The sequence below is a fragment of the Monodon monoceros genome, unplaced genomic scaffold (genome assembly GCF_005190385.1).
Source record: "Monodon monoceros isolate NGI ecotype Baffin Bay Population unplaced genomic scaffold, NGI_Narwhal_1 Super_Scaffold_16, whole genome shotgun sequence".
Lineage (NCBI taxonomy): Eukaryota > Metazoa > Chordata > Mammalia > Artiodactyla > Monodontidae > Monodon > Monodon monoceros.
Genome location: NW_021703772.1, coordinates 23,208,617 through 23,222,369, shown reverse-complemented (window position 1 = coordinate 23,222,369; position 13,753 = coordinate 23,208,617). Strand labels below are relative to the sequence as shown.

The 13,753-nt window shown below is 35.3% G+C and overlaps 1 protein-coding gene across 1 annotated transcript in view; it reads left to right on the top strand.

Annotated features, from left to right (window-relative positions):
* Positions 1-13,753, top strand: part of SPAG16 (sperm associated antigen 16) — an 875,915-nt gene that overhangs the window by 497,739 nt on the left and 364,423 nt on the right. Inside the window, exon 13 of the mRNA XM_029225940.1 lies at positions 10,232-10,358. Coding sequence (XP_029081773.1) covers positions 10,232-10,358 — 127 coding nt within the window. The remainder of the gene's footprint in view (positions 1-10,231; positions 10,359-13,753) is intronic.

The following is a 13,753-nucleotide window of genomic DNA, read 5'->3' as shown; positions in this document are numbered from 1 at the left end:
ACCCTTTTGACCTTCTTTGTATATAAAAAGATATTAGATGGTTTTAATTAGGATTTTCAGAAGCCAAAGTTCTTTTAAAGACTGATCTAACTTCAGGAACACTGCACTCAGGCACCATTTTAAACAGCAAGATCACTAAAATTACCAGAAAAAGCACAAAAATGCAAAAAAGATGGCACTCAATTGACTGCAAAAAGGACACTGTTTAAGTTATGAGAGCTGAAACAAAAAGGCAGAGCATGGCCTAGTTGGACCTCAGTTGGAAATGTGCATGTCACGTGACTCAATTTTGTTGCTGCTCTGCATTCCCACATATGTGAATGCCTGCAGAGCATTGATTTGGGGGTTATAAATACATGTTAGCAAGCAGGCAATTTGCATATACGGAATCCTTGAATAATGAGGGCCAACTACACTTCACAGTGTTAAGGTGTGCAAATTACTTAGAATAATAAATGTTCAATAGATATCAACTAAAACTACAGTGTTAAATGTAATAGAAACTGTTGAAATATAGTTATTTGCTTTTGTCTTCATTCATTTGCCTCAGTTTGCCATTTCAAAATTGAGTCTTTTTATTTTAATTTTTTCCATTATCCAGTTTACTGCCATTTACTGCCGAGTGTCCACTTTTTCCTCACTGTTATCAGTGGGCACTACTCCAGCCTCTGTAACCCCCGCCCTGTGCTCACACCCTTTGCAGAAACAGTTCAGGTGACTATTTAACAAGCCTGAGTGAGGACTTGAGGGTACTCTGAGCAAGCCCCCAGCTAAATTATGGTTATTTTATTTATTCACCTTTTGCTTTTATTCCCCAAATGCTGGATGCATTCCAGGTATTTGAGGTTGCCGGGAATCTGCCCTTTACATATGTGAAGTGGGGTTTTATTACCATTTGGGAGTAATTCTCAGATAGTGTATTTATGGTCAAGGGTTTTGGTCAAAAAAATTTTTTTTGTCTAGGAGCTGTGGCCTATTGATGCTCCTTCCTGGCTGAGACACTCAGACCACATAATAGATTATTCTTTCACAGTAGATTATGGTGAACTTTAAGATAGGGTTTGTGGTACACTCCCTGGTAGATTTTATTGAAATATCACTCCCTCCATTAAATGTTCAATTGAATTTTATGTTCACAAAGAAACTGTTGCACACTAAAGGATTTTATATTATTTGAGTAATATAAAATAACATTAATTAAAATGTTAACTTTTTAAGTCAAAATTTGGATGTCACTGGAGAACTTTGCCTTACTGAGATGGAAATTCAGATGGATTTTTAAAATAGCTTATGTATAAACTTTTAAAAATATGATAGTGGGTGGGAGGAATCACTCATTCAACTTGTATGTTATAGTTGTAGTATGACGATTTAAATATGTTTCACTTATGTTCACGTTAGCGTATTTGATTTAAGTATTTCATAAAGAATTTTTATTTCAGATAAGCCTTGTGATAAATGTTATCATTATATGTTGGCTCAATTATATAAATACTATTTGAAATCCAGGTCTTTTACTTACAAAACAGAAATAGAGTCACAGATGTAGAAAACAGACTATGGTTACCAGGGGGGGAAGGGGAGGGGAGGAGGGATAAGTTGGGTGATTGGGATTGACATATACACACCACTATATATAAAATAGATAACTGATAAGGACCTACTGTATAGCACAGGGACCTCTACTCAGTACTCTGTAATGACCTATATGGGAAAAGAATCTTAAAAAGAGTGGACATATGTATATGTATAACTGATTCACTTTGCTGTACAGCAGAAGCTTACACAACATTGTAAATCAACTATACTCCAATAAAAATTTTTAAAAAATAAAAGAGATGGGATCAGGAATAATCTTCTCCTAATTAAAGCCTGGTGCAGTAATATGGGGGAAGTTTTAAGATTTATTGTAAAAAGTTAAGGAACTAGGAGAGATTTTATCATTCAAGTACAAAATGAAAAAAAAAAATGTAGGGACATGGGTTGCCCTTTTAGAGGGTTAGGGACAAAAAGAGAGGACAAATAAGATGCCGCCAAATGGAAAATGATGAAATGCATTGTAAAACAAAATGAGAATGTAAATATTCTTGCTATTAATTTCAGCTCTCTATGAAGCAAAGGAATTGCCAGAATTACTAAATTTTTGAAATAAACCTATAGAGTAAAAACTAAGTAAATAAATAAAATGAAATAAAATAAAATTCAGGTCTTACTAAGGGTTAATAAGAAAATGAATTCCAGTACTTTTTTTCAAAACAAGGATAGATAAAATTTTTACCCTTTTTCTTCATATTCACTTGAATATATGTTGCTGCTGCCTTTTGTAAATGTTCCATAATTCCATTAACCACATTTTGTTGATCTGAAAGTTCATACAAGCTTGAAGTTTCAAAAGTACAGTTTCATATCCAATATTAACAGTGTTACAGCCAACACACCAAAGGAAATAAAACCTTTAAAATTTAATGCCTCACAAGGGAGAACTGTATTAAAACGGTGCCCTCTTACAAGTTACAAATGGGAAATACATTTTAAAAGAAAAGGCATTTGCTCTAGAAGAGCAGATCACTTTGTTTTATAGCAAGTTCAAAATTCAGAGAAATATTCATCTTTCAGTTACCAGACTAATAAATTGAATCAAGGTGGGCAAGGAGAGAGATAGAAGAAAAAAGGGGAAATAAAGTAAAAGCAGGAGGTGGGTTAATAAAGGGCTTTTTCTTGTGAACTAACTTCTCCCTACAAAAATGATAAGAAAACAGCAGACAGAGCAACAGAGGTAAAATTGCATCAGGCTTCAGGGTTTATGTTTTTGATGGAAATGTACAAATAATTTCCATCCCTTGCGGTGCTGTCATGCTCCATCACTTTAGTCCATTTTCACCTTGCAAAGAATTCTGAATGGGAGGGACTTCCTTCTCTGGCAGCTAATTAATCTCTTACAAGCCTGCTCTTGCAGCCTGTCTACCTGGAATGCCCCACACATTAAACAAGTGACTTGGGAGCAGATTTCTTGCCCCCTTGAGCAGTTCTTTCTTCCTTTAAGCTATATGAAGACCCAGCTTTTTCTTTTTGTTTGGGAAACTATGAGCGCTGGAATAAATCATTGAGGAATCTCTCCCTCTATCCCACTACCATAACTGAATACACTCCCAAATAATTAAATTGGGTTTTAATGACAACAGACAAAGCCTGACTATCAGTTGTGAATGTGCACACTGCAACAGTGCACATAATATGGAAGGACACACATTTCTAAATTATACATTTTCTGTGTACATGTTAGATCTTCGTTGTGATGAAACAGGTATAATCATATTTATAATACCGTTGCATTTGCCTTAAAAATAGTACCAGATTTTGCAAATAGGAGACTTTTTAGTTTTTTGGCAAATTCTGTCTGTAAAAAAGATTAAGGTAAGAGCATACTTATTTATAGGTTGAAATGCTTCAATTAAAAAATAATAGAAATTCTATCCAGGTTTATTCTATTTAATAAATACAGCCTTTTAAAAAGTTACCGCTAATGAACTACTTGCAAATAGCAATGCTTAACTTTGTCAGAGGTGGAACTATCTTTCAGTACTAACTCACAGGAGGTTAGAAATAGTAATCATTCTTTAATATTTTGCTGATGCTGTTCACACATCTTTTTTATGCAGTTATCTGTATTGTTTTATTTTCTCTCATGTTCTTCTGTTAAATCTTTTGTGGATTTTTGTTTGTCTATTTCTTTATATTTCCTTTTTAATTAAACATAAAAGACTTCACAGTAACTACATTATGCATGCCTTTAGAAAACAGAGATATATATGTTAATGGTATAGCTATTCCAAATATTAAAGATTCTTTATCCATCTATGAAGATGCATGCAATTGACACATGCACGTATGGAGATGTACTTGATAAGAGAATAGGGTCACTATAAATATTCAATTATTCACAGAAATGTATATTAAGTAGTTATTGTATCCCACATACCAGGAGAGTGAAGCCAGAAGGAAAACGTATTCTGAAAAGTGTTATTTATTTTTAATTGTTTAGTCAAGGTAATATATACAGTGAAATGGGCAGCTTATTAAGTGTTCAATTAGATGAGTTTTGACAAATGTATATACCTTTAAAACTAATGAAGATATAGGCCATTTCTATGACCACAGGAAATTTCCCATTCATCTAATGAAAGCCCACTCCCCATAGCAGACACTGTCTGGTTTCTATAACCATAGAGTGTCTGTTCTTGAACTTCATATGAATTTAATTACATGATACATAGACATATTTATCTGGATTCGTTTATTCAGTATTATTGAGATTAAAGTATATTGTTGTAATAATCAACAATATTATTTTTAGTCACAATCTAATGAGTTAATATGGTACTACTTCATCTAATACGTAAGGACCTTAAAACAGTGTAATTCCACGTTTACCCCATCTCCGTGATTTTGGTGTCTTGTATTTTACTTTTACGTACTTAAAACACTGTCCAGTACAATGATGGTATTTTTACTTTAGCCAGATATCTTTTAAAAATTAGAAAAAGATGTTTTACATTTACGCATATATTTATCATTTCAGATGATGATATTCTTTTCTGTAGACAGATGTTTCCATCTGGTGTCCTTTCCATTCAGTCTGAATACCTTCTCTTCAGCATTCATATAGGAAAGACCTGCTGGTGATGAATTTTCTCAGCTTTCATTTATCTGAAAAGTTGTTCCATCTTCATTATTGAAGGTATTTTAACTGATTATTGCATTTTCAGCCCTTAAAAATGTTGTTTTATTGTATTCTGTCTATTGTTTCTGTTGAGAGGTCAGTTGCCATTGACATCATTGTTTCCTACATGTTATGTTTCTTTCATTGATTGTGACTTTCAGATTTTTTTTTAGATTTTGCTTTTAGCAGTTTTACTATGATATGCTTAGGTGTGTTCTGTCTATTCTTAATTATGCTTGGATTTTCCTGAGCTTCTTGGATCTGTACATTGGTACTTCTCATCAAATTGAGGAACACTTTAGCCACTATTCTTTCAAAAATGTTCTAACCCTTTTCTCTTTCCCTTCTCCTCTACACCTACCCGCCACCTCTGAAAACCCCGTTATTCCTGTGTTAGACCATGCGATTACCCCCACTGATGACTGGGGCTCTATCTATGGTTTTTCAATATTTTTTTCTCTGTTCTTCAATTTAGGTATGTTCTATTGGTCTTATTCAAGTTCACTGATCCTTTTATCTGTAGTATCCAACTTACTATTTTGCTCATGCAATAAACTTTATTTCATGTGTTATACTTATCAATTCTTTTTTTTATAGTTTCCATTTATTGTCTGAGAGTCTCTATTGGTACACCCATTATAACTGTTTCTTTAAATCCTTAAACATACTTATGATATATGGTTGAAGTCTTGATCTTTGATTACCAACATTTGATTCATCTTAGAGTCTGTTTCTACTACTGAGCTTTTTACTTGATTATGGGTCACATTTTTCACCTCTTCACATGTGTACCAATTTTTTTTTAAATTATATGCTGGATGTTGTTAATAGCAAATTGTAGGGAGTCTATATTAAGTGATCTTTCTACAAAAGGTAGTGAGTTCTGTTCTGGCAATCTGTTTAATTACAGGCAGATAATTTTTTGCCCTTTCAGGCTTAGTTTTATTCTTGGTAAGGACAAGTCTATTTTGATTTTGAACTTAATTCATGAACCTGACCCTTACTCCTATGGTGGGTGCTTTTCTGTAGTCACAACTGAAAGTCTGAGGTGCCTACTGAGTTCCCTCCACTCTAGTTGGGATTAAAGTCCAGTGTCTTCCAACAGTTCCTGGTCTCTGGTATCATCGTACGGCACTCAACCACACAGGGCTTGTAGAGTCTTACTCTGTCGAAATGCCATCTAGACCTTGGCCAACAATTCACAGCAAATCCCCACGCAAACTACTGCCATTTCCCATGCAGCTCCCTTTTCTCACATACACTTCACTGCAAATTTCAGGCATAGCAGCAGGTCAAACTATTCCCATTTCCTCTTGGCTCAGTGAGACTTCAAACCTACTGGGGTTCTACTACTATATTTGATAGCAGGGAAGTGCTTCCAAGAAGAAAGTCAGGGAGGTCATGGAGCTCTTTGAATTTTTTTCTTTGCTCAAGGTTTCCCATCCTGTGCTGTGTTTAGTTCAGTGCCAGAAAACAGTTGCCTCATATAATTTTTGTCATTTTATAGTTGTTTGTTGTCGAGGGAGAGGCACAGTACTGGTTACTTTATCATCGTAGCACAAATCCCAGCAAGACAGTTTTATTGCTGGATAAAGGAGATCAAGGAAACTGCCGGAGGTGAGGCAGGTTGAGGGTGGTAAAGGAGACAGGGGCCTTTAGAGTTAATATAGAGCCTGTGACTTGAGAGGTTTTGCAACAAGCTACATCCGTACTTTAAAATATAAAAGTGGAGGAAAGATGAACTTCAGGAATCAAGCCAGTAACACACACAATGAGAAGTCTTTTGGGAAGATAGCAAATCTGATTAGAAATTAGAGTTAACCTAAATCTAATTTCCCTCCTTTTGCCATTAATCTTTAGCAAGTAGCTGTCCCATATAATGTTAAGTCATAATAAAAAGAAACCAACCCAGAACTGATAATGAATTGTAAAAATTGAAGAATAAACGAATATAAACCAAATTCCACTGAAGATCATACAGTGCACAAGGAATTACATAAGTAAAGTTACCAATAATTCAGACAAAAAGTCCTCTATATTTTCAGTCAAATTACAGAAATGCTGTATTTATTTTTTTTATAAATTTATTTATTTTGATTTTATTTATTTTTGGCTGCATTGGGTCTTTGTCGCTGAGTGCGGGCTTTCTCTAGTTGTGGCGAGTGGGGGCTGCTCTTCGTTGCGGTGCGCAGGCTTCTCATTGCGGTGGCTTCTCTTGTTGTGGAGCACGGGCTCTAGGCGGACAGGCTTCAGTAGTTGTGGCACGTGTGTTCAGTAGTTGTGGTGCATGGGCTTAATTGCTCCACAGCATGTGGGATATTCCCAGACCAGCGCTCAAACCTGTGTCCCCTGAACTGGCAGATTCTTAACCACTGTGCCACCAGGGAAGCCCAAAATGCTATATTTCAAGTTGATTTTACATAATAAAATAGAACATCAAAAGAGCTAAAGCATTTTATCATGATTTTATAAGACAATAGATGCAGATGGAAAGCAGACTGAGAAATATCAGGAAAAAAGTGAAATCAAAAACATAAATAAAGGTTTTTGATTGCTCCCTCTTCACAGACACACAAATAACCACAACTAAGAATTATAAAGAACAGGTATGAAAAATAAATTTTATATATATATAGAGAGAGAGATACAAGGATTATAGAGAAAATGTTAAACGTAGAGGAAAATGAGACAAAATAAAACATAGCTGGTGTTCTTAAGGGGGAAAAAAGAAAAAAAAAAGCAGAATAAATGGAAGAGAAAAACATAAAGATATAGTGAAAGAATAACTACTTACTAGGATAACAAAAGTCTAAGATGGAAATTGCTATCAAGCCATGCCATGGTGAAATTTCTGAACTCCAATGTTTGCAAAAGAACTGTTAGGGCTATGGGTATAAAAAGCAAATCATCCACAAAGGAAGTTAGACAGGAAAGGGAAGAGAGATTCGGCTGGCCTCAGACTTTGCCCCTGGTATGAGACAGTGAAACATTCCTCCACAAGCATTGGAGGAGGAGAACTGATGTTCCCAAGATATTACAACCATTCAGAATTGCTCTTGAAGTACTGAATAATCAAGAAAATATATGAAAGTATGGGTTCAGAGGATTAATTTAAATAGATATTAATTGAACACTAGGAGGATGGGAGGCACTGAGCAACACTGGGATTTGTGATTACTGATCATATGTGTGTGTTATAATTTTTGACATTGTAAGATTAACAAAATGATTTCAAAAAATTGGTAGGTGAATAAAAGAAAAATGGGAGCAATTATATACATGTTATAATTATAAACATTTCCTTTTTAAATTATACTTTCTATAAATGAAATATGACTAAAAATAACATACTTAATATTTTCTTAATGTGAGGATGTTTTTTAGAGAATGATATTTCATAATAAACTATTGACTTTCTTATATAATTTAATTTAATAATTTACTACATTATATAATATATAATTTTCATTTTTTTATGAAATCAATCCCTCTTTTTCTCTGTCATAGAGCTATATCTGGAGCAATTACTCTAATAGTTAAAGATGATTATGTCAATATAGTGGGCTTTGGAATATAAACGTTTAAAGAAATGTTTTATACTTATATTTTGAGAATCATTAGAAAACAGCAAGTAAAATTTCTGCATAAAACAGTACTTCTTTAAAAATAAAAGAAAAGAATTTATCCTGTAAGTTTTAGCACACATCTCAAAAAAATGTCATAAATAAAATCTGAGCATACTTACAAATATCCAAATATATTTTTGAGGGGTCAGGTATTAAATATTTTAGGCTTGTGAACCATATGGTCTCTCATAACTGTGCAACTCTGCTGTTGTCATGGGAAAGCAGCGATAGACATGTGTAAGCAAATTGATGTGTTCCAATAAATCATTCTTTGCGAAAATAGGCAGCCAGCCATGGGCCATGGTTTTTGACCCCTGGTATATATTGACCTTTCATCAACCTTAATGATCAAAATATTATCAGCCTCTCTCAGAAATATTAAGATAAAGAAACACATACAAAATGGCCCTGATTAATGAATTTATTGATTTTATTTCCTTGTTCCTGACATTAATTACTATAATACTTCACTTTGATATGAAAAGTCTCAATCAAGGGGCAAAACTGAGTAACTTACATACGTATCCACATAAATCTTAATATTTTCTAACTTCTCAAAAAAGCCAAAATTTAAGTAAGGAGGAACTAACTTTGCTCCAAACAGTTCTTAGATGTTATGCTCAATTTGACTTCTTCCCTTGCCTTTTACATTTACAACCTTGGTCAAAAATCTCAGATTGTCGAAGCTAGATTGTACCTCTCAGTGTATCAGATTAAGTAATCTCATTCTCACAAGAAGGACCCCTACTGCCACTGAGGTTAATAACTTCTCTATGGTAACCCTGCTAGTTCTTGTCAAAGTTAGGACTGGAACCCAGGCTACCAGCTCCCATAGCAGAGTTTTTTCCACTCCACCATACTGTCACGTATGGCATGGCTCAAGCCAAACAGCCATCAGCTGATCAGAGCTTAATGAGCTGGTTATCATACTAGAAATGTACCTATATTGACTCCTCTGTTCTCAGCATTATTAGTTATCCTGTTTCTTCTCTATTTTTAAAGTAGGTTTATAAATAAAGTTAATTAAAAGACAATCAAACATTACAAATGAGAAGTGATACTGCTCTATGAATATATCCTGCTTCATTAAGAAACAGTCCTTTCATAAAATGGCAAAAGGCAAAGCTGCAGATGTCTTTCCTGCAGATGTGGTTCTCAGACTTCTGTGAGTATCGAATCAACTGGAGAGCTTGTAAAACACAGACAGTTGGGCCCCAGCCCCAGAGTTTCTGATTCAGTGGGTTTAGGATGAGGCCCAATTTGCATTTCTGATATGTTCCCAAGGGATGCTGATGCTGCTGGTCTGGGTAAAACACTTTGAGAACCACGGGTTTAGATTTGTTAATTCACACTTCTGCTCAGGCTCCATCTCAGATCCAGTGAAACAGAATGTCTGGGGCTTGAGGTGGAGTATCTTCTAAAAGTATCTCAGGTGATTCTAACGTAAACCCAAGCAGCTGAGGTGGGGGTGGGGCGGGGGGAGGAAGAGAGACTGAGCAACTTAAAGTAGTTTCTCTGGTCTTCCCATATTATGAAATGTTTTCTTCCTCAGTGTATTCCTTTATGAGATGGGAACAGTTTTTAAGTAGTCATTTCATGATAAGGAATAAATGAGGTAGTATAAAGATGACTTTACCAACTGACTTTATAAATTGAATGTAATTTAAATTTAGTCAATTTTATGCTGCTAATTCTATAAAGTACTTAGAATATAAGGTGGTTGTAGAACTCTCCTTTTAAAATGTTATTTTTGTACATCTTGCCACTTGTAAAGCTACTTTATGCCTCAGATACTTGAACTATCTTTGTTAGCATTATATAGACAGCATAAGAAACATGTAGCGCTAAGTCCTACAGCTTTAACTCTTACTGTTTCTTTATACAGTGAAAGATGCAGATGCACTTTGTATGGACATACAGATTCTGTGAACAGCATCGAGTTTTTTCCTTGCTCCAACATTCTTCTCACAGGTTCTGCAGATAAGTCCCTGTCTGCATGGGATGCAAGAACGGTAAGCAAATCATCAACACTTTTTCCAATTTTGGTAGGTCTAGTTACTCTTAGTCACTTTTCAGGTATTAGATACAATTTATGAAGTAATTGTACAGGGGCATGTAGGTTAAAAGAATGGTAATAAGTTCCTATTTACAAGATCTTGTCTATGTGCTTTTATGTACCCTGCCTCCTAAAAGTAGGACTATAAAAATAATGTAATTACTTCATTAAACATTAATGCAACAATTTTTTTTTTTTTTTTTTTTTTTGCGGTACTCGGGCCTCTCACTGTTGTGGCCTCTCCCATTGTGGAGCACAGGCTCCGTATGCGCAGGCTCAGCGGCCATGGCTCACGGTCCTAGCCGCTCCACAGCACGTGGGATCTTCCCGGACTGGGGCACGAACCCGTGTCCCCTGCATCGGCAGGCGGACTCCCAACCACTGCACCACCAGGGAAGCCCAACAATTTTTTATTGAGACAGAAACTCTGCTGATACATTACATATGACAGGGAAACGCATAGCACCTCTCCTTAAGGACTTTGTAGCTTGGAAAGGAAGGAGAAATGAGATTTTAATGCAATGAGGTATGTGTTAAAATGGAAGAGGATATAAGACGCAGGGGTAAAGCAAGAAGGAGAACTCTTATTTGCCTAGAAGGCTGTGGATGGCTCCCAAGAGGAGTCTGTGCTTGAGCTGAGATTTGGAGGGTAAGTAGGATATACCAGGTAATCTCGAGAAGGTGGATTCCAGGAAACAGCAGTGCATGTACAAAGCCATAGAAGTATGAGGCTACAAAGGCATATTCTGAGAGTAATAATATGTTTGAATAGAGCTTAAGGAAGGAGGAAGAAAAAACAAGCAAGAGTATACAGATGGACAAGGACAAGATCATTAAGTATCTGATTGAAATTTTAGAGTTTTCAGAAGGAGTCTATTAAAGCATGTTAAGCAAACAGGGTAACACAATCAGGTTAGCCTTTTAGAAAGATTAATTTGATAGTAGAGTTAAGGGAGTCATTCTCATATAGGAGGCTTGTACAATAGGCTGTGAGCAGATGAGAATTTGAACTAGGAGACTGTGAGAGTATAAAGGAAAGTATGGATTCAAGATAAGGGGTTTAACTCTTACAATTTGAAGAGTGACTGGATGTGGAGATAATGGGAGGAAAGAAAAGGGGTTTAAAGGTGACCAACTGTCCCAGTTTTTCTAGCTAAGACTGAGAGTTTTCCTGGGTTGTGGGATTTTTCAGTGTTAAAACTAGATAATCCTGGGTTACTGTGGCTTCAGAAGTGAATTAGATGTGAAGAAATGGAGATGGAATTTGGGAACTACACTTTCAAAGAGTTTGGCTGTGGAGATGAAGAAGAGAAAAGTCTATACCTGTAGGATCCAAATAGAGGTCTCCCTTGTTCAAATAGCAGACAGCATGTTTATTTGCTTAGCGGTAGGGGAGAGGAAGGGATTAAAGATTCAGGAAAGAGCAAACACAACTAATTGAGCACACACTTTAGTAATTTGAGGCATGCCAAAATATGCAAAACAGGGTCGCCATATTTGTTCTTAGCAACATTTGATGAGGATAATGTAGGAGTCTATACTAAAAAGAAAAAAAATCCATATTTTATGATTCGTGAGTCAGGAAAGAAACGCAACTTGTAACGTTTCCCATTTATCTTCCCGTACACAATGCATGATTGACATCAATAAAGGAATATGATGATGAGCATCCAGATAGTATGAACAGGGACCCGAGTCCATTATGGGAGGCTCTGTTTAGTCCTCTGAGGCAAATTGATTTAGGATAAATAGAGAATAAGGAGACCTTAGGTTCACTTATTATAGAAAAACAGCTAATGGTAGAATGACAAATACCTTAGACACAACTTCACATGTTGCAGCATGTCAAGGGGCAGCAGTCAAGGGGCACTGTGGGAAAAGTGTATCAGCCATGAATTAAGAGTAAAATCAGAATGATTTGTTGTTGGGTAAAAAAGGTGCCACAGCCTCCTTGCTTTAAAATAGCTTAGACCCTGGTGCAACAGAATTCACTCCTGCTAATGGAGCATCAATGAAAAAGCAAGATTTTCAATGCATTTAGCCTAAATACTTACATGTGAAGTGTGTATAAAAGCCATTGGTAAAGGAAAACCCACAGAGAAAATATCAATTTAGTAGTGACCTAAATTTTATGCTCATTTTATTTTGATATCAGATTTTTTTTTTTGTCTGTCTCTCAGAGTGCTATAACTGAATGTTATCAGAAAATATGTCTCTTATTTATTTTCTTTCCTGTGAAAAACTGGAGCACTAATGCTTGGAAGTAAAACTGCTCTTACAAAGAGAAGTTGCCTCTCGCGTATCTGCCTTAAATGCCTAGAGTTGCTTACTGACGGTGGCCTTCCTACCTCTTGTTGGGAACTCCTTGTATACTGGTCTTATTTCCTACAATATGTCTGAGAGCGGGAGAAAAGAGGGATTCAGCACAGCACAGGGCATTTAGCATGCATCAGGATAACATGTGGATTGAATGTATGTCCATAAAAAGGTTGTATTTCTTTAATCAATATTAATATATATTTTTCAAATTGGTTTTAATGGCAAATTAAAATTTTTATTATTAATGTTATGATTACAATTTTATTAGTAGTATGCATGCTAGGTTTATAGTCATTAATACTAGGGAAAGGACTCTAAAATACTTTGGTATAAATAAAATGTTCATAAATTATGGTAAATACATCAATGATTAGAAATGAAGTTCATTTAGTTTATTTTCTGAAAATATTCCAAACCAGATGTTAAAATATATATATTTAAATTGGCATCTATATAAAATAGAATTAGCATGTAAAACAAAGGGAAATTCACTTAATTTAGGTTATTAATAATTAGACAATTCAAGTTGTTAACTAAATGTTATTATAAAAGACTACAAAAAATATATGACAGCAACTCTAGAATTAAACAGAATCATTTCACTTGAGTTGCATTAGCAATTCCGGTGACTAGTTTCAGATCTACCACATTTTTTTTAAAACACAAAACAAAACAAAAAAAATTGAAACAGCCAGATTTTTAAAAATTCATATTTTATATATAGTTTTTTTTTTACATCTTTATTGGAGTATAATTGCTTTACAATGGTGTGTTAGTTTCTACTTTATAACAAAGTGAATCAGTTATACATACACATATGTTCCCATATCTCTTCCCGTTTGTGTCTCCCTCCCTCCCACCCTCCCTATCCCACCCCTCCAGGCGGTCACAAAGCACCGAGCTGATTTCCCTGTGCTATGCAGCTGCTTCCCACTAGCTATGTACCTTACGTTTGGTAGTGTATATATGTCCATACCTCTCTTGTGCTTTGTCACAGCTTACCCTTCCCCCTCCCCATATCCTCAAGTCCAT